At 41.3% G+C, this 27,220-nt stretch overlaps 1 protein-coding gene across 4 annotated transcripts in view; it reads right to left on the bottom strand.

Moving 5' to 3' along the window:
* The window catches only part of EDIL3 (EGF like and discoidin domains 3), a 462,394-nt gene that overhangs the window by 280,970 nt on the left and 154,204 nt on the right, over positions 1-27,220 (bottom strand). For all 4 annotated transcript variants that reach the window (XM_090038214.1, XM_090038211.1, XM_090038215.1 and 1 more), the window contains one exon: positions 13,818-13,847. In XM_090038214.1, the coding sequence (XP_089894340.1) occupies positions 13,818-13,847 (30 nt within the window). The remainder of the gene's footprint in view (positions 1-13,817; positions 13,848-27,220) is intronic.

The raw sequence follows: 27,220 nt of genomic DNA on the forward strand, positions 1-27,220 counted from the left end.
TCAAACTGCCTTACTGCCATTTTTTTCAGCACAGGGATGTGCAGGGATGCTGATACACATGGTGATGAAGGGTACCTTGGAGGAACACTAAATTAAATTGGGCATGATTAGACTGATCTAACTGAACTTTTGTACACCTTCTGAGCAAAGCTCTGGGGCTGGAAAAACCCAGCCACTTCCACCAGACCCAGGGCCAGACTTTTCCTACCCCACACCCTGCCACTGGGCTACTTTTGGTCCCCCAGTTCCATATCTCATCCCCAGAGTACACCAGCCAGCCTTCACTGAGCCCACTAAACCCCCTGCTCCTGCAGGCTGCTGCCAGTGCTGGTTTTACCAGGGTTCACTGGTGCTGTGAGCCAATCAAAGTAAGTTGGGGTGTGGGGAGAGGCAGGCAGGATCAGGGAGATTTGGTTCACTAGGGGGTTGTCCATCTGGGAGTCAGAGGGTCAGGGGGCTAAAAATAACCTCTGGTTGGAGAGGGAAGAGCCTCCTCCCAATCCCAGCAACAATACCATGGAGCTGCTGCCCTGCCCAATTCCCTAAGGTCCCCTTAGGATCCCACAAGCCCCTCTGATCCCTGCAACCTCCACACAAACTCTTCTAGCTCCCTTGATTCTGCCATCTCTCTCCCTACCCTAATTTACCTAAAACCAGATTCCTGGCATCTATCCAATCACTGAGTTAGATCAGGGACCATTTTTAACCTGATCTAACCTTCCAAACTTCTCAGTATAACATTTGTACAAAGTCAGTGAGTCTGATTCCACTACCTTTCCACACAGTGGGCGTGTCTACATGTGCTGTCAATTTGAAGCAATAAACTCTGAAGCAGTTTGAACCAGAGTAAACTACAACCAGGTTCAGTTTCTACATGTGCACCAGGAACAGCAGCAATTTGAGCTGGGGCAGAGCAGTTTATGCCAGGGCCACTGCCGTCCTGCTCTGCTCCAGGCTTTGGGTGGTGATGCAGTGTGGTGGCAGGGCTGACTGAGGTATGAGGTGCTGAAAGTGCAGAGCCATGTGGCTAGATGGCAGATAGGAGTCTGGCCTTCTGCTGGCTGGGATAACCAGGTGCAATTTATTCCCATGATTAATGTCTACAAGTGCATTTAATCTCAGTTAATTACTCCACCATCAAATAGTGCTGTGCATTAGTTTACCATGTTAATTAGTTTACTGTGGCCTAATATCATCTCACATGTAGATGGTGACACTTTATTCCATAGCTAATTAGTCTACTTTGCCATAAAGCTCATATGTAGACACAACCACTGAGTAATATCTAATTTTCAAATAATTCCAATGGAAGTAATGGAATTACTCACTTCACTAATGGAAATTGTACCATTGAGTAATTTTGCTTCCTCAGTTTAGGAAGTCTGAGAGGTGGGGAAGTACAGCAGAAGAACATGTTCTATTAAGCAGAGACAGCTATTAGTGCTATTAGTGCATAACTGAATGAAAAGTAACTTTGGTTCAGAATGGTTACTAAACATCACTTTTGCCAATTAAGGTTCTACTTACAATGAACAAGGTATTAGATCAAGCCCTTTAGAGCACATCCCCACAGGTGCATGCATTCACCATGTTAGCAGCACAGAGGGGTTTTTTGACACTAGAAGATCCTGGTGTCTATACCCCAAAAAAAGCAGTGTGACATACATGGCAGCATCATGGACCATCTGAAACCAAAGCCTGGCTAGCCAGAGCCACACCCAGGCTGCTGGCCAGGCTTCATGCACCTGGATCACTGGTGCTGGAGCTCCAGGAGGCCCCCAGGACTCCAGGTAAGGCTTCTGGTCCCAGCCTCCCCTACCACATCCAGGGCAATTTGCTACATGCCAGAATGCTACATGCAGGGATATGCCTGGAGACAAGTAACAGCAGTCCAAATATGTGCCGCTGCTATTTGTTACCAGGGAAATGCCTGTTCCCACTCATGGGGGGTATTCCCTTATTGTCTAATGTATTCCCTATTCTATTTAATTACTTCTTTAAATTTTAAAGTAAATCTCTGTTACAGACTTTTTATTTCATTCTGAACCTCATTCTATTGTGTCTTTAACCCATCCACTCTCTTTTTTTAATTCAGCTCCATATTGAGGTAGTTAATTCTTCCCATTTCAGTCCTCAGAGGCATTTCCAGGCTTACCGATTGCCTGGGAATGGAATCTTTCTACACATTTTAGATTTCTCTAATCAACTAACAACAAAATAAAGTTTTAAAAAGTTAGCATTTGGAATAAAGAAAAAGAAAAAGAATCAATGCTAAAAAATTTACTAAAGAATGAAGATTTTTCTCAACCAAATGAGATAAGTTGTATATATCTATAAAATAAATTGGCAACTTAATCATCTGTACTTAAAAACCCCCCCAAACTGTTAAAGAATTATGGTGAGGATTAGTAATATTTATTCATCACTTGGAAAATGAATAGCACTGTATCATGTTCTAACTACTACTCTCTGGCATCTATATTCTGTTAAAAATATCAAATTCAAACTCTAAAACCTCTTTCATGGTCATAAAAGTCAGACAATATTTGCATATATTATGTATATGAACGTAGAAAAAAGTGCCAATTTAAAACCCTAGGCTTTAAAAAAACCCAATTGTTCAAAGACAACTATGACAAAGGCTATGCTTGGTTGTGAGTTATGATTTTAAAAAGGAATGGAATATACATTATTATTTCATTCTACTGTGTAAAAGCTGGTGAACAAAGTTCAGAGTGTTGATCCGTGTACCATTTCTAAACTTGTCTTGAAGGAATCATTCTTTGATATCTTTAGAAAGAGTTTCAGATTCAGGGAAATAAGACTTTAAACTTTGGGGAAGAAACAATGAACTATTAAAAATATTTTGTGATAGAAAGCTTTCTATAGCAAGTCATCCACAGTAGGTGATACTTCATACCTGGGAACAGCTAGCTGTATTACACTACAGAGCAACTCCCTTTAACTTAAAGAGAATACTTGAGAAACACACCAATGATTGTACAGGTGAAGAGGCAATGTCTTTTAAAGGACTCTTCTGAGAAAATTTCTCTATCTTGTATATGTATGTAAGGGAACATAGGGATTATCCAATGTGACACACACAAAGAGCAATCATGTTTGCATTGACTGTAGTGGTTCAAAATGCAGCATGAAAAAAGGTATCTGAGATCAGATAAAGCCAAAGGTATTAAGTTGGAATGTGATAAAAATTGATCCTCAACTTTTAGGCTAGGGATAGAAGTTATACATAAACCAGTTTAAGTGATCAGAAACTGGTTTAAACCTGCTTAACAGAACTTCAGTGCACATAAACCAGTTTGAAAATTGCCAAAACTGGTTTCAGATAAACCTGGTTGAATGTACAGTAAAATCTCTGCCATCTGGTATTTAACTAGCTGGAATACTCTGTTAACTGGAATTTCCAGCCAGGTGGACATGGGGGAAAGCTCACACATGGCAGCTGCCTCCACTGTGCCTGCAACCACTGCCACACTCTTTGCCCCCCATTGCTCTGCCAGCCAATGCGGGGGCGAGGGACAGGGTAAAGTTTGCATGCAGCAGCAGCACTGCCGCTGCCACTGTACATGAGCTGCCCTGCACTACTGCCGCTCCACACTGCACCTTGCAGCTACTGCCATTCTGCATGCAGTTGCCACTACTCCCCTGCTCCCCACTCAACATCTGGCAGACACCAGTAACCTGAGGGGAAGAGGGGGCTTTAATCCCTCGATTGCAGGCAGCAGTGGCACAGGCACTGACATGACATGGTCTCCACCTGACGCTGAAGGTTGCCTCAGGCAGGGCCTGCGTTGCAATGCCTGGACCGAATCCCTCAGAGGAGAGGCCAGCCAGCCATGACGAGGGGGTGGGAAGGAGGGATGTGACCTGGGTGCAGGTGCTGGGGGGGGAGCTGGGGCTAGTTATGGAGCCTGACTCACTTCTGCCTCCTGCTGTGGGCTGGGGGTGCCCCTGAGGGGTAGGGGGCAGTGCCTGCTGCCTCTTCCCTCCAGCCCTGCATGGGGGCTGTGGTTTGCAGGTGGGCTGCAGCTACAGCGTGACTCCCTGACCCCTCCATCTCCCACTGGAGGCAGCAGCACAGTTAACCATCATGGCAGGTGGTAGTAAAGCACCTGTCACCTGCCACCTGCTTGCAGCAGCGCTGGGTGATTGGGGTGGGCTCCTGTGGGCGAGGGGTGGGGGCAGAAGCCGGGGAGGAGGTAATGGACCACTGCAGCCTGATATGGGCTGGCCCTGTGGCTCAGGATGGCAGGCCAGTCCAGCCCAGCCCCACAGCACAGGGGCATAGGAAGTGACTGGCCTGCAGTAGCCTGCCCCTCCCTCTCGCAGTGGTGGCAGAAAAGCAAACCATCATAGCAGGCAGAGGTGAAGCACCTATCACCTGCCACCTGCTTGTGGTGGTGCCAGGTGCTTAGGGTGGGCTGTGGGCCAGGAACATGGGCAGTGGTAGGGGGAGGCAATGGACCACTGGTCCAGCCTGGCCCCATATCCCAGGAGTGCAACCCAGTCTAGCCCAGTCCCGCGGCTCAAGGGCTTAGGAATTGACTGGCCTATGGCAGCCTGTTTCTCCCTCTTCCAGAGGTGGTGGCAGAAGAGTGAACCATTGTGATGGGCAGAGGTGAGGCACCTGTCAAACATCAAGCCACGATGCAGAAACCAAATTTCTTAAAGACATAAAAGACTCCTTCCTGGAGCAGTTAATCATGGATCCTATGAAAGGAAAAGCCATTCTTGACCTATTCCTAAGTAGTGCAAAGGATTTGGTTCAAAGGGTAAGTGTAACTGAGCATTCTGCAATAGTGGCCACAATGCAGTTTGGGTGTGACATTCATGTAGGAGGGAAGACAAGAAGAAAAATCTACCATAGTAGCCTTTAAGTTTAAAAAAGGAGACTACACCAAAATGAGGTAGTTAATTAGACAGATGTTAAAAGAAGCCCCCAAAGGAGCTGAAGGACATGCAAGCAGTTGTTTAAGAACACCATATTGGAGGCAAAGAGGAAATGCATACTGCAAATTAAAAAAATGGAGAAGACTGAAAGAAAGGCAGTATAATTTAATGGCAAAGTTGCAGAGACAACACACAGAAAAAAGGCCTCTTTCAAAAAGTAGAAGTCAAAAACTAATGAGGAAAATAAAAAAGAGGATAAACTCTGGCAAATCAAACTGTAGTAAGACAAGCTAAGAAAGAATCTGAGGAGACATTTACTAGAGACGCAAAAGGTAACAGTCAACATTTCTTTAAGTACATTAGAAGCCAAAGGCCTGTCAGAGTGTCAGCTGGGCCTTTGGATGATTAGGGCGTAAAAGGGATGCTAAAGCATGACAGGGCCATTGCCAAGAAACTAAATGCATTCTTTGCATCTGCCTTCACTCTGGAAAATGTTAGGGAAATTCCCTCACCAGATCCACTCCTCTCAAGTCTGTGGAGCTGACCCAAATTGAGGTTTCTGTAGATGGAGTCAAAGAAGAAACTGATAAACTAAACAGCAGCACATCACTAGGACCTGATAGCATTCACCCTCCAGTCCTGAAGGAGTTCAGATCAGAACTTGCCAAACTCATAACTGCTGTATACAACCTACCACTGAGAACAGCCTTGGTACTAAAGGAGTGGAGGGCTTCCAATGTGACACCTGTATTTAAAAAAGGCTCTAGAGGGAACACAGGGAAATACAAGTCAGTGAGCCTAACTGGTAGAAACAATAATAAAAAAAAAAGTTCAGCACATGGATGAACATGACTTGCTCAAGAAGAATGAACATGACTTTGTCAACAAGAAATCATGCCTCACCAACCTACTAAAGTTCTTTGAGGGTGTCAATAAGCCAGTGGATCAGGGTGATATCACAGTATATTTGGACTTCCCAAAAACCTTTGACAAGGTCCCACATCAGAGGCTCCTAATTAGGTTAGTCTAAGGTAGTCACGGGATTATAGGGAATATCCACGCATGGATTAGAAAACAGGGAGTATAAATGGTCAGTTTTCAGGATGGAAAGAAGTAAACAGTGGGGTCCCCCAGGGATTTGTATTGGGATCAGTGCTGTTTAACATATCTGGAAATGGGGGTGAGTAGCAAAGTGGCCAAATTTACAGATGACACAAAATTATTCAAAGAGGTAAAGACAAAGGTGGACTGTGAGGAACTACAGAAAGATCTGGCACTACTGAGAAAATGGTAGTTCTGTAATTCAGTGTAGATAAGTAAAGTGATGCACCTGGGCAAAAATAACCTAAACTATCCCTACACTATGGGCTCTACGTTAGCTGTTACCACACAGGAAAGAGATTTCATAGACATTAAGGCTGGAAGGGACCTCGGGAGATCATTGAGTCCAGCCCCCTGCCCCAGGGGCAGGAAGTCAGCTGGGGTCAAAAGATCCCAGTAAGATAAACCTCCAAATGTCTCTTAAAGGAGTCCAGAGTAGGTTCTTGCATCTCTCCTGGCAGTCTGTTCCAGGCCTCGGGGGCTCGGACAGTATGTCCAGCCTGAAACGGTCTTGGAGGAGTTTGTGACCACTTGACCTTTTCATCCCTTGGTGTGCTCTGGTGAACAGGCGTTCCCCCAGATCCTGATGTACTCCCCTTATATACTTATAGGAAGGCACCAGGTCACCCCTGAGCCTGCACTTTTCCAGGCTGAAGAGTACCATAGCTCTCAGCCTGTCATCATAAGGCCTGTTCTTCTGCCCTCCAATCTGGGAATTGTGGACAATTCACTGAAAACATCAACTCAGTGTTCAGCAGCTATCAGTGAGGCAAACACAATATTAGGGATTATTAAGAAAGGAATTGTAAACAGAACTGAAAGTACAGTAAAAGTTCTGTTATCTGGCATCTTACAAGCCGGCGTGCTCCACTAACCTGCATGCCGGCTTGTAAAATAAAGTGAAACTGGAAGTACCCACCAGGGCACTTTCAGTTTCTCCAAGCCCCTGTGGCTTGCGGCAAAGCAGCCTATGCTGCCTAGCCCCCGTGGCCCAGGGGCATAACAGGCTGTATGAGGCTGTACAGGACCTGCCTCTCTGTCCTGTGGTGCCCCCAGTGGGAAGGGTGGAGGGATGCGCCAGATGCAGTGGGAGAAGCAATGGCCGAGGCCACTCAATTAACTGGCATATTTTGTAATCCGGCATCCCCTGTTCCTAGGGGATGCCGGATAACAGAGCTTTTACTGTATCATTATTCCCGTTTATAAATCTATGGTGTGCCACATCTTGATTACTGTGTCCTGTTCTGGTCCTCACACTTCAAAAAAGGTATAGAAGAACTAGACAGGGTACAGAGAAGGCCAACAAGGAAGAATTAGGGGCCACAAAATGAAAGTAGTAGGCAGTTAGTTTAAAATTAGCAGAAGCAAGTTCTTTTTCACACAGTGGGAGCATCTATCTACACATGCCCCCGTGGCACCATTGTTACTGCACCACCATTTAGTACATCCCTTTGGAATTTCAGAACCAGTCTGAACCTGCTTTTGGAAGTACCAAATGACAGTGCAATAGCAGCCCATACTGCACCACCCATGCGGTGCACAGCTATTTTTAGTTCCTACATTGCTGTAGCAATGTGCTATACTGAGGGAGCGCAACACTACGGTAACGTAACTGCAGCCTGACAGTTTCTGCCTGCTGATGCTACAGCAAAAGCTCTGTTATCCGGCACCTGTGAGGGTGGGTGGGTGCCAGATAACCAAATATGCTGAGAAGCCCAAACAGCCGTCTTTGCCTGTTCAGGCTACCGCCCTTCCCACTGCGTCCAGCACACCACCACCCCTCCCTGCCATCAGTGTGCCAGGGGACAGGGAGGGGGGCCCTGGGCAGGCTGCTCTGCCCCGGGCCATGGGGTCTCAGCAAAACTGAAAGTGCCACAGTGGGCACTTCTGGTTTCATTTTTGCCATATTGACTGGCATGTTGATTAATGGAGTATGTCAGTTTCTAAGGTGCAGGATAACGTGGCTTTTACCATATGTTGCTATAGTGCACTACTATGGCGATATAGCATCACATGTAGACATGTCCATGCCCAGTGTGTAATTAAACTGTGGAACTCATTGCTACCAAATGTGGAAGCTGACAGCTTAGCCGGATTCAGAAAAGGATTGGACAAATTCTTGGAGAAAAGGGTCATCACTATCTATTGAACATGGGAATTAGGGATACAGTCTCTGAATTAGAACCTCCTAGAGCTTAAATGCTGGAAGCTGTAGAAGAGGACAGCAGAAAAACTCTGTTCACTCTTTCTTTCAGTATCCATTTTACCTCTGTATGAAAGTGGATGCTGGACAAGATGGACCCATGGTTTGAATCAGTAAATTGCAGTTCTTGTGTTCTTATGTTTATGCCCCAGGTACTGACTTGGGAAGGACATTAATAAACAGCAGCTAGCAACACTGCATGATCAAGCTAGTAGCGTGGCAACTGGAAGCCAGTGTTGCCCTAATATGTAGCAACTGACTTGAATGTCTGGTTACATCATTATGCTTCTGCTCAGAAGACCTGCTTCCAGTTCTTTATTCCCTAAAAATTGAGTCTGGAAACTTTGGCTTACAGCTAAGTTCCCCTTCCAGTGAAGAAGCCACTACAGTTCAAAACCTATATTATCATTTTTAGGTCCCAAAGTGTCTTTCTCTAGATACAGACTCACTTAAGAACAGACAGGACACTTAAGAAGACATGAATCTTTTCCTAGTGGCTACAATGGTGGCCAAAGTAACACTGTAGTGGTTTCACTTTTGATGGAATTGCATAGAAGAGGCTAATGTAAATTAAACTGCCTTTGCTGCTGAAACCTAAACTTCATCATGAAGGGTAAAATGCAGGATTTATTATAATTGTATCTCTTACAATACATAAAAAGATTCATTTTTTGATGACCACTATCAAGGCATTAGAAATATCTAATGATAATGATGTGCATAAGTCTGGAAAATTAGCAGCAAGAGGCAAATCCACATGCTTGACTGACATAGTATTACTGCTTTAAGCAAGGTATAATTTTGGGGAAATAGTATGAATGCTTGTAATCAAATAGATGTTTAGAAGCCATTTTTCTAAATACACAATGTATTGTTCACATTTTGCATGTTATATGAAAGTTGTGATATGATACATCCATCTACTACTTAGAGACAGGAATATAAAACAGAATTGAAATGAACTTAGATTTCCTTCAATATCACTACCATATTAATACTAAAGTCATAAGGTTAATTATAGTTCTCTAAAGCAAATACCACAAGCAAGGTGAAACATATAAAGCACAAATAATCCTCTATAGGGAAAGAACAGACTTCAGATTCAGAAAATGATATTTCAGTTGCTAAAACAACCACAGAATTCCCTATCTACAAGGCTCTTTCTATTAGGGTCTGATCCAAATTCCATTGCGTCAAAATAAAGACTCCTATTAACTGCAGTAGGCTTCAAATCAGGTCTCTAATGCTTATTAAAATCTGTGGGTTTTGGGGTTTTTTTACAATGTGCATCTTTCATCAGTGAGAAAATTGTGTGACTGCCAAAAGCTGTATTATATGGAAGGATTATCTTCTTTATGACAAACACAAAGATTCTAAATGCCAATAAGATCTGGGAAAATAATTGTATTAAAACAATTCAATGAGAACATTTCAACCTATTACTTTTCAAACAACAACATCTGGTCATATCTTAAAGCAAAATGAACAGAACCTATAAATTAAAAAGCTTTCAGAGGTCTAATATGTGTATACCCTGTTAAGGTATAAATTAACATTCAGACAAAAAACAGCAATTGAATTTTATGTATAAAAAGAGAAGTGCTAAAGTAATTTCCTTGTAAAAGCTGGTACATGTAAAACATGTATGGCAGGCTTTTTCTCCTTTTTCAAATTTGATTTTTATATTTGAATACCGAATCACAGAATACAGTTCCTGTTCTGCTCCATAAGTTGTTCCTAAAAGCACGATAAAGTATGTGATTGTCACAGCTTAACACTGAGCTTTTTTCTAAGTATAAAAACAGATGAGGCAGACAATCCACTTTATAGGGTGAAATAGATATTTCCCACTGTCCCATGGGGTTAAGTCCCTGCTGCTCCTGCGGCCCAATTCTAAGTGACAACACTCAGGACGCACCTCTGCAAGTGGGAAAACTCTGGATTCCTTGTTTTCAGAGTCATGCCCAGGGATGCTCTACATCTTTTGGTGCTCCAAACTGGATCCTGCACTGCCCTGTGGTGCTGTACTGTGCTGGGTCCCACATGGTGGGTCCCACATTGCACTGTGCTGTTGCACCACACCAGGGCCTACATCAGGTCCCACACCATTCTGTGTACCTGCATTTTACCAGGACCTGCATCGCACCGTGCCAAGACCCACTCTGTGCTGCCTAGGGTCTTCAGCCATAAAGCAAATAGACATCTGCTGATCTGCTGCAAGAAAGTGACACAAATTAATACCACTTACATCGCAGCCCCAAATTTGGGGCATTTGTGAGACCTAAACTATGACATTTACAGATGGGTGACAAATGGTTATGCCACCTGGCAAGATTTCAGTGTTTTTTCCTATTGTACATTAAAACAGATCTTTTAAAAGATGTGGGGGTTTTGGCTTTGGATTATTTGTTTGTACATTTTGCTTTGTTTCTTTTTTCTGCTCTGTTCTGTATGATGCAGGACAGAGAATTGAATATACTTTCTTCCACTTCCCAGATGAATCTCCTAATAACAGTTGTGTTGAACAGAAATTCCACCTTGGACCTGAGAAACTTTCATCAAAACTGATATATTTCTGTAAAAAAATTAGTTTTAATGAATCAGTCTTCCAATGAAAAACAGTTTTATCAAAAAACAAAACAACCAAAAAAATCCTGATCACTGATGTAATTGAGAACTAGCATCAGAGTGAATTATGCATGGCATTTCTATTATATTCATCAACATTTTAAGAGATATTTGATGGTTTTTATTTGCATTCTCTGAACAAGTACTTTCTGAACAGCTGAGGCAATTGTTTTCAAAAAGTATTTCAACCTGTATAAATTCACAAACTGATAGCGCATACATGTACATGTACTTGAGCCAGAAGTATGTGCATTTATAATCAAATCACAGAACAAAATAAAACAGAACAAAGACACTGTGTTTTCAGTATTGAGCATAATGGGTCCTTGAGCCAGAACAGAGAGCCTATCTGCATAGGAAAATTGGAAAAATCTATTAACTCTGCTGGATCAGCCTACCACCTGTAGGTACAATCTTATTCAGAATAACAGCAGCTTTTGGGAACAACTGAAAAAGTCAAATCTATTTTAAATAACAGTATCCATATGATAAATTTGTTGGTTTAATTGTAGTGGTGTAAATAAATAGTAGAAAAATAGTGTGTGTAAAATAAAAAAAACAAAACCCTAAGAAACATGATTTGAATTTGAAGTATTCGAGATCAACTCCTACAGGAAAATATTTCAAAATGTATTCATGGCCATTTTCAAAAATAGTCATCAATAATAAATACATTCAAGGAAATTGTGAGTTGCTGTGGATATTCCATCACACAAATGAAAGGCATTCTCTGCAAATTAATTCAGGTCTACAGAGTTATTTGGAGGAAATATTTCAAAATATTGGTGCAGGGCACAGTATTAACAAGAAGTTAATCCTCCTGCCCCCCCCAAAAAAAATCCCCATCAATTTAAACAATTACACTCATAATAAACAATTATACTCCTCCGTGTCATTCAACTAAAAGTCCGGTATGCCCAAGAACTTGAGTAGTAATTCTTTACGGATTGAGAGGGCTATGAAATCTCAGGCAGTAGATCTAAAAGCACTCCAAGATGGTATGTATGTGACTTTCTTATTAAGAAAAATGAGAGCATTTTTACCTGGGAGTGGCTACTTACCAGGGTGAGAATTTCACAAACTACCCTTGAGCATTTGAGGGTGTCTGGAGTGTATTCATCAATTATATGTCTCCAAATTTACTGTGTGCCCATGTAAATAAATGCATGCATGCTAAAGTCACTTGCAAAAGGTTAAGATATACCAGGTTCCCCAGCTAATTTTTAATATGAAAATAGAGCAGCCATGCATGATTTAAATAACACTGATTTACCTGTGACTGGTTTTGACATTTACTGTTTTTTGAAAAACTGTTACAGCTTTATTAAGATATGCTAATCAAAATTTAAATGTTGGAACATTAATCTATGACAGATTTTCTTATATCAATGGAAATTAAGAAAAGTTAAAGTATGTTTTTAAGCAATGTAATTCCCTACCCCCTGCTCTACAGCCCTCTAGTGGTAAATCACAGCTGTGCAGGTGGGGAGCAACCAAAGAAGGTTTTTAGCATTAAGGTGCGACTGCCCCAAACTCAAGCTAGTACTATCCACAGCTGAGCAGCTCAAAGTGCAATGTGTAACGAAGTCCCTATATCACCCTCATTATCATAGTATCTGAGCACCACAGACTTTTGAAGCATTTATCCTAAGCCCTTTCTGAGATGGGAAGGAGATATAGAACCATCTGTGATGGAAAAGCATGAAGGACTAGATCTATTATGTGAATCAAGTATCTAAACATTAGGCATTAAACTGCTTAGCTGTTAGGTTCCTTGATCATGGAATGGAACCCACAATCCTGAGATAGATGCTAAAGCTGCCTATAAAATGTACAAAGTGATTTAGGTACTTTCACAGGCACTCCAAAACCTGAATGGGATGCCAACAGACACTGATAAATAAAAAATGCTTAATAGAAGAATGCTTCTTAAAATCCTGCTCTGCAGTGGAGGGGAAGCATCTGACTCAGGGCACAAGGTTGTGGCTAAATCCACCTGGTGTCCATACAGCCCAGAACTCTGTCCTACAACTATTCCCTTAAAGGACTAAGTAGGTGTTCTTCATTCCTTATATGTGTAATACACATATGTTAAGACTATATTATACATATCATCATTATATAATTTTGTAGTTGAATTTCTGAATTTATTTTTAGTTCTTCAGTATAGCATCTTATATTTTAGTTTTATTCTGTTGTCTAGAACTAAATCCTATTTATAGGATCTTTTTGAATGTTAATATTAACCTCCAAAGTGTGTACAACTCCTGCCATTTTTGTACCACGTAAGAACTAAGATTAGAAAACTCTCTCTGGCATCCAAATCATTACAATATTAAAGAGCACTGGGTCTGAACAGTGGAACCTCTCTTGAACACACTTGCCATTCTGACATCATTCCATTTATAATTACTCTCTGCTTATGATTATACATCCAATTATGTATTATGTAACAATAATTTTGTCTATACCACATTTCTCCAGTTTACTTATAAGAATATCATCTGGGACCATATCAAAGCCTTAGTAAGTCCAAGAAAAGTACGACTTTCAGGTGCACTTCATCCACCAATCTAGTTACCCTGTTACTGAATTAAATTAAGTTGGTTTGAAATAATTTATTCTTAACAAATACACGTTGCCTGCTAGTGATCAACCCTTCCTACCCCAGGTGTTTAAAAATTGATGGTTTTCTAATTTGCTCTACTAACTTGAAATTAGATATTGAAATTTACAACTATCTTATTGACTACCTTGAATTACTGGCAATCAGTTTAAACTGGTAAATAACTCTTTGTAGATGATACTCATGCCTCCACTATCACCCAATGAATTAGCAAAAAGAAAAAAAGGGAAAATACAGCACTGAGAATGACCAGTACTGCCCTTAAACACCATGGCATATTAACATTAAAACACAAAGGCATTAAATATTGTTAATGTAATTAAAATGTAAATCATAAGGTATTCTTACCTGTGGAAGTTGGTTCCTCTTCATCTGAAGCTGAGCCAAAAAAAAAAAGAAAAAGAAAAAGAAAGAAAGTTAAATAGGTAAAAAAACCCCCAAACATTGTTAATTAATAGCCATTTAATAACATTCAAATTTACCTACCCTAGGTATGGAATGGAAAATACAAATGCAAAGCTGATGTGTATTAAGTCTTTATCTAATGCAATGCAATCAGATTTTACCTTTATTTGAAAACTAAGTTATATCCACTGTGACCTTAACCTATGAGAATATGTATTATAGTCTTGTATTTATACTTCTATATCAGTTGTTCTCAACCCTTATGGACTCAAGGCACCCTGCACTGGACTCAAGGCACCCCTCCATAATTTTTGTGACTTGAATGATACCCAATTTCAAAATATTAATGTATATATTACATTGCTTATATTCTTGAAAAGGGGCTGGGCAGTGGGGTCTGGGATCAGCCAGGCAGAGACAAACCAGAGCCTGTAGTTATCTGTTTACTTCCACACACCTCACAGCATCCTTCAAAGAATCTGGTGGCACTCCAGGGCTGAGAATTATTGCTCTATACCCTGTCTGATACTCTACTTCAAAATTTTGGGAATAAGCCTAATATTAGCACAGCGATGGTCAAGGTTTATTGATGAAACTAGGTGCAATAACATTAAAATTGCTTACTTTAACGTTTCCTTAAAGTCAAGGATATTTTGATATTCAGTAACCTAAGTGTGGGTAACTCAAACTGCAGATTGTATTATTTCTGTATTCAAAGGGAAGACAGCTCTCTCTCTCTCTCAAAAAACACATACATATTGTGGCATAGATTTTCAAAAAAAGCACAATGACAATCTAATTATTTTCTCATTAAAGTTAAAGGAAAGGTAGACACTTTTTTACAAACAAGCACAAAATGAAATGTTTTTTTCTGAATCTTCTCAAAGTCTTTAAGGGGTAGGAAAGCAGCCAACAAGTGTTTAACTTACACAGTGTAAATAGCTATCATTCTGAAAGTCAATAAGAACTCTGCATGGAGGTGATACAGAGAGGTCTAAGATGATAGGAAGTTCGGTGTTTCCTTTTTCTTAGTCACTTTACCTTAGCAGTTTAAACATTAACCTTACCATTTTTCTTTTACTAGAAAACCACAAGATTTCCACTTTCCCTGACTCTGTTTTTGTCTGGCAGTATGTCATTTTAACACTCAAACAAATCAGAAAAAGAGCCCAAAACTCTTCTTGTGCATGGTCATATCAATAAGTGTGGTCTCAGAACTGTATGCCTTGGATACTCTTTCAGGATGTTCATTTTGTAACTTAACGTTAATGCACTAACCAAGATTTTAAGTGATTTTTGAAAATGTAGGTTTTCTATATGGTTTACTGCTATAAGAGCAGACATTTTTAGAAGTCTCTCTTGTTGGTAAAAATTCACACCAACTACTTTTGGGAGCCTATAAGAGTATCATCAGATATAAATAGCACTTGCTACTATATACGACTTTTGGATAATTTAATCTTATGTTCTGTGTGTGATTGTATATGACAATTATCCTGGAGACAGGCATTATTTCTAATTGCATTGGTAGTGCAGTATTATTTCCAGGGGTGTCAAAAACAACCAACAGAGAATAACGAAATGTTGTCTGAAGCAACAACCAGCTACCTTCTCTCTGATTAAACTCTTTTGAGAAAGCCAAGGGAAAAAAATGGCATTTTTTTTTATTAATGACATTAAGCTTTCAGGTAAGCAGTTGAGACGAAAAAAGAACAAGAAATTAAAACATAGTCCAACATGAAGTGTCCAGGTATAAAGCCTTCATGCCTATCTCCTCCTTCCTCATCATCTCTAATTCAGTATCAAGTAGTGGACTCCCTGATCTGGTAGACCTGTGATGGTAGTTGCCACTGCCCATTTGTTAAGTATCACATAAAAATCTTTGAACTTTCTTCTCTTCTGCCCCTCACACTGGAAGTATCTTTCTATAAACATGTGCAAAGCCCCCTTTTATGTTACTTCTCATAATTCCTTACATTTTCCTCTGCCTTGATGTCTAGAAAATGCTTGACAATATCTGACTTTATCAAAACTACTATTATCATGTTGGCCAGAATCGTCCCATTGTTTCTTCAGATTTCTGTTGTGGTTTATCTGTATTCTATTATTTCTCGTCTTACATTGTAATCTCTCTAGGGCAGACAATGTCATTTCATGTACTGACTGCAAAACTTGGGCTTATATACTGTGATAATAATAAAGCAGATAACCAGGTAATGTAAAGACAAGGTGTCTATCTCAGTAGATGTTTTAAAAAGAGTGAGGGAGAAGAGGAAGAGAGGACACATTTTAAAACAGAATCAGTCATATAGGGCATATATACATGAGGCATTTACTGCAGAGCTGACTAGTTAACTCCACAGTAAAATGTCACTATCTATACATTTGGTGCTATTATGACTGAGTAAACTAATTAACTCCACCATAGGATAGCAGTACCAGGCACAGGGTGCATCTGCACATTATTAATGTGACAGAATAAACTCTGGTGCAGTTCATGCTAGAGTTTATTGCTCCCAGGCACTGCGTTTACACATGTGCCTGGGACTATAGCATGGTGAGCTGGGCCAAAGCAGCTGTGGCTGGTAGGGGACCCAGGGAATCAGCCTGCCAGTCTGAGGCTGCTCTGACCCAGTTCAACATGCTGCACAGGGGCTGGCTGGGCATGAGGGTGCTCCAGTGTGGGACTAACTGACAGGCAGCCCCCATAATGAAGTACCCAGCCAGCCCTGTCAGAATCTATACTGCATTGTTCTGCACCAAACACCACCCCAGGATAGTACTTGTGTTGACAAGTACTAACCTATGGCAGCATTTAGTAGCTTAGTGTGGCCTAATAGAGCCATACAGGGAGACCGTGAGACTTTACTGTGGAGCTAATTAGGCAACTCCATAATAAATGTCTCATGTAGATGCACCCACAAGTACTATCCTATGGTGGAGTTATTTACTTCACCACAACACACATGTAGATGCTGATGGGGCATGAGGGTGTTTCAGTGCAGGACCTGCCTGCTGGCTAGCCCTGCACTGAAGAATCCTCATGTTACAGCCAGCTGCTCTTTGGCATGTTGAGCTAGGTCAGAGCAGTCCTGGGCTGGCAGACTGACTCCTGGGCCCACTGCCAGTCATGGCTGCTCCATCTTGGCTCAACACATGATGGTCCTGGGTGCACATGCAAATGCAGTGCCTAGGAGCAATAAACTCTGGTGCAAACTGTTCCAGAGTATATTCAGCTGCATTAACAGCCCATTCAGATGTGCCCATAGAGCAGTTATTCACTATAGATATTCACCTAGATAAGCAAGGATGGACCAAAAAGGCCCAAAGAAATGAAGTCAGGCAAATACCCTATAAATGTTTACCTTAGTAAGGTATTGGGATGAAGGAATGGGGGTGTTCTAATTGGTGGGTGCTAAATCCCAAATAGATCCTTTGGCTGCTATAAAATTTTAGTGCAGTAAAAACTAAACTTTATTTTTGGTTGTTTCAGTTTCCCCCCCCTAAAAACCAAATGCAAAACCAAGAAGCTACGTATGTTCAGTAATCAAAACAGAGACAACTGAGTCTCTATTGCTGAATGCAGATGTTTGGTGGGGTTAGGGGGAGGTTAGATTAGGTAAAAATGGCCACCATATATAACTTAATTTGTTCAGGTGTGGACCTTGCACTTAGATCCAGTCTCAGTGATTGCAAATCAGTTTAAACCCATAACTGTACCAAAGTTTCATACACACAGACAGTCTAAGGATGGCAGAACCCAGTCTAAGATAGATGTGGATCAATGTATGCTCAAGCTTAATTGATCTTGGTTAGACTGGTGCATGGCACTTCTGTACAGTTGGTTGCCACAACTGCACAGCCCTAGGGGCTGAGAAAGCCCAGCCCCTGGCTCCACCCCCAGGACTGTATTATTTGTGCTCAGCCCCCTAGCTCCAGCTCCTCACTGCCTCCACCCTGCAGACCAGCCAGACTCTGCCAACCCTCATTCCACAAACCACTCTGAGTGCTGGATTTAACAGTGTTTGCCACTGCTGGGAGTTGAGCAAGTAAGTACCAGTGGGGGGAGGTGCAGGACAGAGGGGTGTATAGATTTGCCAAGTGAGTTGGGGGCTAAAAATAGGCTCTGGGGCCACCCAAGCCCCCCCCCCCAAGCCCTTTTGACCCCACCAAACCCTCCCAGACCCCAGCAACCCCCCACAGATCTGACCTGTCCCCCGTCCCTCCAGCAGATAACACTGCTTCCTATCCCTCAGTGGATGCCACCTATTCCCCTCAAACCCCACGATCCCCTCCAATGGATGCCACCTGCCCTCCCCACCCAATCACTCCCACAGATGCCAGCTGCCCCTCCATCCCTCCCAGAGTTGCCCAATCCCCACAACCCTGCTTGTCCCCCTTTGTCCCATCCCCCACATCCAGTCATGCCTTAGATCAGGTGGTCATTTTTAATACAATCTAATCTCCCCCAAACCTCCCCACATGTCTGCACTTAGCCTATATATATCTTGCCTTTTTTTTTGTTCCGAAGAAAGGTCAATATAACCTTTTAAAACTAAGCAGAAGGCAAGATATTTAGAAGAAAAACTCTGGCTTGTTGAGCCAACATGACATTAATAGAAAGAGATGTTATTCAGAAAATAAACTCATTTTCTCCTTTGCAGTCCAATGGTAATCCAAGATATTACAGGACAGAAATCTGCACATTTAGAATTGCTTTCATGAACAGGCAAAGACCTAATTTTAGCTGTCATTACTGTATTTCTAAATCCTGAGCATGAGTGAACTGAAAATATGTATTAAAAATTAAATATGAATATATAAAATAAGAAATTATTCATGTCTAATGCACATAGTGTTCTTTATCAAATGAGACACACAGCTTTCTCCCTAACTATCCATAACAGGATTTCTAGTATCCCAGATGGCTCAACAGGCCATGTTTGAAAAACAAACAAGTTCTAATAAGCCGTTGAATACTTATAAAGAATGCATTGTATATACCCTTTTCCATCCTGACTCAGATGCAATGTCAGCACTCCACTTTACATTAGTTAAATAAATTCATTAAATTCCAAGAAAAACATACAACAATTCTATTTCTGTAGCAGCGATTTAAATCCTGAAGTTATTTTAAAAAGCTATTTATACAAATGATTCACATTCCTGGTAATGAACAGTAATTTTCCACAATGATATCATTTCAGAAATGAGAAAAAAATGAAAAAAACCCCAAGAAATAAACTGCAACCACCTTGCCTGTCAGAGCTGGCACAATTATGCCTACCAGTATTAAAGCATCCTCGGCTTAATTTTTCTCCCAATGATTCTACGGCAATCAGGAATGGAACTAGAGTGAGTAACATTGAATAATCAGGGAAATTTAGTGAGGACATTGACAGTGCATCAGAACCAGGTACCAAACTTTTGTGGTGGAGGCACAAAAACAGCTGTTGCCACAGTGGTGGCTGATCATTGTGTTGTAATTGGCAGGGTGGCAGCCCGCATTACCATGGGCAACTGTGGCTGTGGAGCTTCTCTGATATACCTCTGCTCTAGCCAATGAGGAAATATGACATAGCATGTAACAGTGCAAACAGTTTGTGGATGCTGTATTAGAATTAATTTGATCCACACCTGTGATGACCTTCATTAACTCACCTATGGCATCCCTGTGACTGAGGTGTGGCCTACCTCCATGCTAATAAAAAAACAAACAAAATATATAAGTGAAGGAGGACACGATTTGCCCCAAGTGTGAAAGCAAGTACATAGTATAGGGTATGTTATTTTATCGAAATACAAATGATATGCAAATGAGACAACAATCTTAGGTATGGTATGCCCATACCTGTGTCAAGCCTCTGGCAGCTGGATATTTTCAGAAGTCTGGCCTCAGCCTGAGCAGGGTAAAAGTGAAATATGTTGAGGAAGCCAAATTCACTAGTGGTTTACCTTAGCTTTGTGCTCAGGATAAATATCAGGGATTAATACAAGATATGAATGCCCATAATAATTTTAATAACGCTTTAGGAGGGAAAGGAATGAATAAAAAAATAGTAAGCCAATTTTAGCGGCTATTAGCTGCTCAAAAGTTTAAACATTTATAGCTAACACATCAAAACAGGCCTGATAACTATCAACCGTAAGATCCAAAAATGCTCAATACTATGCTGTTTCTGAATTTATCCTCAATCTCAAATAAAAACTTTAAAGAATCCTTTCTGGTAATAATCTGGTCATAATTAAACCCTTAGCATAACAAGTAGTATAGGTAATGGCTACAATGCAAGTTATTTAAAAATGGCTGGAAAATGAAGAGAAACATAATACAATTGTTCCAGGAAGCTTAACTTGAAATGGATATTTAAAGCTGGATCAGATCATAGCATCATTTGAAATGAAAATCAATAGGACAATTGACTTTTAGTATATTTCAGTGGTAATGGACATAAGAAGGTTAACCATGCTGATGGTATATTGAACACTGCTGACAGATCTAGTAATATCAGCCATCAAGTTTTTTCCCCTCCATACTTACTGTACTGGTTAATAGAGTCCACATTGTTCTTCTCAACCTCCCTCCCCAACCCCTTCCACACACACACACAAGCTTTCTCCTCAGAAGTAATATGGCAAGAAAACATTGCTTGGTAGTGCTGTACAAAGCTTCGGATCATGATTTGGATTCAGAGGCGATTCGGACAATTCAGAGGCTGAATCTATGAACCTGAATTGAATTACTAGAAGCTTTAGGCTTTTTAAATCGATTCTGAGTGTCTGAATTAGTTCAGAAAAGTTTTGGAAAAGATTTGGAAAAGATTCGGCAATTTGGAGATTCAGCCATAGGGTATGATGGGGAATCAATGAAATATCTATAACTTTGTTGTTTTTTGGCTGATTTGGATGAAATTTGCAGGGGTAGTATCCACTGCTGAGGACATTATATCTGCCATGTTTCAAGGTGATAGGTGTAGGAGTTTTGCTTTCAGGATTTGAGGTGCAGTTTCCTAGAAACCCCTGCACCTATCACCTTGAAACATGGCAGACTACATGCCTACAGCAGTGGCTACCATCCTTGCAAGTTTCATCCAAAGCATCCATAAAACAAAAAAAGTTACAGATATTTCATTGATTCCCCATTATACATTATGAGCGAATCTCCGAATCGCTGAATCTTTGCCTAATTGATTCGGCCGAATCAAATCACAAAAGCGATTCGGATCTCCGAATCAAATTGAATGAATATGAATCAGACGAATCTGAATTGAATAGTTGCCTATTCGCACAGGCCTATTGCTTGCATCTTTTTTAGTTGTTGCTGTTGTTCCATATGTATATAATAATACTGACATATTGTTCAGGAATGCAATGAAGGCCATGGGGCTAATACTCAATTATGTATCTCCTGTTAATCAAAACTAGCTTATATTGCTTCCTGCTCTGCTAGCTTAAAGCAAGTTTGAGGGCTATAGCCATTGCTGTAAGCCTTCCCTCCACCACCCCGGTTCATTTTTAACCTTCTCTTGAAAGTACACAGTCATTCTTTTTCCATACAGCAGGGGTATCAAATTCAACTTGAGCCCTGGGTCAGAGTCCGACCATGGGGATCCTTGCGGGATGGATCTGGTCCAGGGCACAGGACAGTGGCCCTAAGAGCAGACACCACAGGATTGGTGGCCATTCCAGAAGAAGAGGGGCAAGAAGCAAGGGGGCAGAGAGCCACAGGGTGACTGAGAGCTATGTTGGACAGCCATTGCTTGCCCCTCTGCCTTTGATGGCCATTTCCCCAGGGCCCCGGAGTCCCAGATTCTGTGGCAGGGCATATCACTTCATACCCACACTCACAAATTCCCTGGCCTGTTGGTTGTGCTACAGGCCAGGTAGTGTGGCTCTGTATATTTAACACTCCTGCCAGATGGTAAACACTCCTGGGAAAAACAATTCAATGGTCATGGATTCTCAGGTAGAGTGAAGGGCCTATTTCTGTTTTCAAGTGCCTAAGCTATACTTGCAGCTATACTTAAAAAGTAATACCCGAGTTTTCAGTAAGTAATTGAGTACCTCAAGTGAAAAAACATTCAAGACAGTCTTCTTTCACCCTTACTCCTCCCTGCATACCTTGGGCTTCAGCATGAGGCAGTGTGCAAGACAAGCAGCAAGCAGAGGTGGGTAGCATATGCATAAGAGTATAATGTATCCTGGGAATTGTAGTTTTCTAAAGAGTAAATGGAGTTTGCTGCTGCTGGGGGGGGGAGGGGGAACTTTCACTTCATTTTGTTTTTTGCCAATGAAGCCACATTCAAAGGGAAAAAAATTGCTGATTTTGGCAGCAAAAAATGGGGTCAGTTCTCCCTCCCAGCAGCAGCAAACTCCACTGCCATTCTACAAAATAACAGCTCCCAGTACAACTTGAATTCCATGATGCCCAGTGTTTGCGCTGGCTGCATCCTGAAGGTAGAAAGTGTAAGGAAAGCAAGGGATGGGAGCATAAGTCCACCCTGCTCAGTTTACTTACCCCCTATTATAAGGACCGCTTCTTTCCTTGGGCCACAAAATAGATAGTGAAGAACTGCCCTAACAGTCAGCTTTTCAGGTGGCAAAATGCTTTCACTTAACTGCAGCACCCAGGAAGTCTCTGCCCCACCAGCATTATATTTTTATTGTAGCTTAATGAATGTTATTACTAAGAAAAGACAAGCCTCAATTTCTGAAAATAGGTACAGCAATTTCTATAGTAAAAATTTCCTTGTGTTTTTTATTTAAGTCCCTTGGAAATGAGAGTAAGAGTTTGGGTATGATTAAAATGTCAGATGGGCAGTGGGTCACCATGTCAAAATGTCAGCGGGCCACTGACCCTGAGGGAAGGCTCTGCGTTGGCTCCCCCTGCCACTACCCCCAGCTCCAGGCTGCATTGCTGTCTGAGCTGGAACTGTGCAGACCCTGGCTCACCTTCCTGCTCTGGGCTGCTTGCTGTCTGCAGCTGGAAGACACAGCTGGGAAGAGAAGCTGTGTGGGTAACTGTGTGACAGCTGGACAGGGCCAGCTAGGTGCTAAGCTGGAGCAGTGGAATGTGAGCCATGTTCCAGGAGGCCACCTTGTGATGGAGGGTTAGTGGGAGGTCCCAAAGCATCCTGGGATGCTGGCCTAATTTGAATTAGGAGGAGATATGGGACAAAAGTTTGACAGACTGGTCTATTCTAAACTGATTAAATCTTAAACTAGATCCATCCAGATCTATCTTAAACCTGGGTCCACCATTTTCAAACTGGTCTATGTGAACTGAGCTTCTGTTCTGTTACAGGTTTAGTCTGGTTTCTGAATTACTTATACTCATTTATGTATAATTTCTGTCCCTGGCTTAGGTGACTGCATGTGTTTTCTAGACTTAAAGTAGAATTGTAAGAACTGGGTCACTATTAAAAGCTTCATGAACATTGCATCAACTTACCATTTCCATATTTTAAAACTATTTTGTTAAACATCTAGTTTTTAATTTCTGTCTACTACTCTAACAACATCAATATTAATATTGTCTCATACAGACAACTGCATGAGCAAAATCTGGTACCTAGTGAAGAAATCACCTGGCTTGACTATTTGCATGATGCCCCAACTAAGATAAAAAAAATATAACGAGATTTGTTTTAATAATCATTATCCGGTTTACTGAAGTTTTACCAATTCCCATATTTTCATTAAATATACAACCATATTAGAATAGTAATTCTGAAATTACTAACTGTTGGTCATGACTGAAACATCATTGTGTGTTATGTGAAAAGATGCTCAAGGTCTAAACAAGTTGAGCAAGAGAAGAGCACATAAAATATACAACCCCTTTATGCATTACATATAGTGCATTTCAAATAACTCATATTAATTGCTATGAACATAAAACTGTAACATAGAAAGGAGCTCCCAAGCCTCTCTGTTTTTATACAATTTGCTTTAGTATACAATGAAATGCTATTTTAAGTTAAATAAAGAAAGGATTATAAAATGTAATTATAGCTGCGGAGACACCCAGTAGCATCTGTTAGAGTAAGGGATGCAAAACCATATTCAATATAGCTACATCTTCACACATGAAAGCATTTACTTAAGCTGAAATTTTCCATGTTGGTGTATACCTGAAGGTGTTCCATTTGTTTATGTGCTTCCATTTCTGTGTGCATGTGTTAGATATAAAATTATCAAAAACCCTTCAACTATTTCTTTGTGATTGCAGAAACACAAAAGTGTTCCCCATTGTGAAAGCATCCTACTTTTATTGTACAGCCACTTTCTCTCCCCAGGTAGACTACAACAAAAAAAATTGGAGTGTTCTAACTAAAGTTTCTTTGGGTAAATCTGATATCTTTTATTGGACCAACTAATTAAAAAGGCTATCAGATTTACCCAAAGAACCTTGTCTGCCTATGTTCTTAGACCAACACGGCTAGAACCAGCACCTCTAACAGAAGTTTAGTGGCCTTGGGTTTGTGGAAAAACAATAAAAAATGAAAAGGGTACTCTAGGGTAAATACACCCTAACTCTAACTGCTGATTCTTGTGAAAAAGAGAAGAAAAACTTCTCCCCATTTCAGAACAGAAAGGTCATGACTGCTCAGATTGCAGCTTTCAAAATACAGATTTTAGTAGGTAGAAAAGTGGTAGAACAGGGTTTGTATTCCAGCACTCTCATCTTAAGCCAATAAGCAAAGAAAACATACCTATGGATACTGACCAGATGAGAGGACAGTAATATGCTGAATGTATTAGTAGGGAAAGAAAGGGTAGGTCAGTGTTACTATATCTGGAGTGGGTATTCATGAGACTAGAATACTAGAATGCTGTGCCTAGTTCTAGTTCCTGTGGATGTTGAAAAATTAAAAAGATTTAAGCAAAGAACTACATGAACAAGTAAGGTTGAAGTTAAAAACATCGTTGTAGCTCTGACTATATGCTCTAGGCACCGGCTTTGATTTCAAAGCAGCCAAACTCTGGCTCCCTTGTGATATTACTGTGTCATAATGCCTTTCCACTGTGTAAAATCAAGTATTTCAGCCATGGATCCAACTGAGAGCTGATATCAAGTTCCTGCTGGAATGAAATAAGAAAATGCTTCCTTAATGTCTTGGTGCTCTGTCTCCCACTCCCAAATTAAAAACCTGGCAGAGAAACTGGAAACAGAAAGAGGACATCTTGAATCTTGCAATTTGGAGTTATTTTCAAAATTTTGACTTTATTTGATAATCTCCTGGAAATTATGAGTTTTTAACTTGTACTGCAAAGATACTACTTACTGATGGGAAAGGAATCTATATAGCAACACACTGTTTCCAAATAAATAATAGCAACAACTCCACCATTATAGAAAAGACCTGAAAGAATGTAGAGGGCTGAAATTAACTGGATTCTAGAGAAATTCAGTAATACATTTTAAATAACTTGATTTAAAGCCAAACAGAATGTAATAATTTAGAACAGCACTGTAGGGATACCATTCTCTGTTAAACTGTATATAGTTACTAGGAGATACTACAGAAAAAAATATCCCTTTCTATTTAGTTTTCTAGAACTCTGTAAAGGTTTCTTGAAGGCCTAAGATATCATTAAAACTTTAGTTATAAATTGAATAACATGCCAAGAGTAAATCTTGTTTATTCTTGGATAGGAACACATATATAGCAGTAGAAATGGAGGCTGCAGACTTGGACAATTCCTATATGGGTCAGGGGAATTATAGGGAAGGGCTATAGTAGATTCTATTGCTTCAGCATCTTTTGAGTCATTTCAAGCCATAAGGAATGAGTCTCACCCAATTGCAGACCTAGACTGTGAACAGACAGGCACTGAGGAGAAAATTTAGGTCCTGGAGTGTAGGTTACAGGCATCAGATGTACTTAAAATTGGTATTTAAAATGCATTATTCCATTATTATGTTTCCAAAGTTAAATTTAGAAAAAGCTGGAAAGTGTACAATTATAATATAGTCTGACAATGCTTTGTCCTACTTTCTCTTCTGATTTTGCTGACAAAAGGTCTAATCTTATTCCTTTTGAAATCAATAGTATTTACGCTTTACTTTAGTTGGATAAAACCAATTAGGAGTGCACCGATAGAGATTTTGGGGGCCAATACCGATAGCAGATATTTAAGAAGGCATATCAGCCGATACCGATTCAACATCCTAAACCAGCTGGAAGCAACTATAAGTCTGGGGTGGTGGAAGAGGAGGAGAGAGCGAAGCAGTGGGGGGGGGGTGCAAATCAATGTCTCCCGCAGTGAGGGAGAGGACAGGGGCAGGTGCTAACCAGGTGGGATGGGGGAGAGGGCATGGAACAGAGCCATGGCTCATGAGGTGAGGGGCTGCCCCTGCTGCTGCTTGCACCCCAGGAGGGGGGGCATGGGCCCCCAGATCTGCATGGGCCTGGGCAGGCTGCAGCTGCAGGTGGAGCCAGAGACAGTGCTGCACAGGGCTTTTCCTGCCGGGGGTTGGGCTCAGAGCAGGCCTTGATGGCACTGGGAGGAGGCTGCAACCACCCCAAATTTTGCCATAGCTCTGCTCCCAACCCTGCACCACTGCCCACTATAGCCACGGCTTTTCCTGGCACTTGGGTGGAGGCAGGGCATTCAGCCACGGCTGCGCCAGGTGATGGCACGGGGCTGGGAGTGGAGCTGTGGCAATATCTGGGGTGACTGCAGCCTCCTCCCAGTGCTGCCAGAGCCTACTCTGAGCCCATTCCCCAGGAAAAAGAGCCGCGCAGAGCTGGCTCCGGCTCTACCCCACAGCTGCAGACTGCCCTGCGCCACGCAGATCCCAGAGTGCAAGCAGTGGCAGGAGCCACCCTCACCCCATGAGCTGCAGCTCCATCCTATGCCTCCTCTACCCACCTTGGGTAATGCCTGCTCCTGCCCTTGTCCCCTCCGACACCTTGCTGGGTGTTGATCTGGCCCCCACACTCCTTCCCTCCCCCCTCCCCTTCTGACTCACCATGCTGCTGGCTCTGCTCTGTGTTGCACTGCAGCTGCGTGCAGCACGGGCTTTTATCGGCCAAATTATCAGACCCATAGGGCCAATATCTGATATACACAATTTTCTTCATATCGGTTCCAATCCAATAATGAACCAATATATCAGTGCACCTCTAGAAATAATCCCTATATGTAGCCAAATACATTGTGGTTTATAATAGGAAATCATAGAAAAATATATAGGATATGGAATAATGCAAAGTATTATTAGTAATACCTAGCTTTATACTGAAGTGTTAACACTTTGAGTGTAATACTAGATGGAACAATTGAAAAAGATATCAATGAAAGTGAAGACATGTAACAACCTCCTTAACAAACTGGCT

This window comes from Crocodylus siamensis, chromosome 3 (genome assembly GCF_052110815.1).
Source record: "Crocodylus siamensis isolate JL-2025a chromosome 3, ASM5211081v1, whole genome shotgun sequence".
In the NCBI taxonomy this organism is placed as follows: domain Eukaryota; kingdom Metazoa; phylum Chordata; order Crocodylia; family Crocodylidae; genus Crocodylus; species Crocodylus siamensis.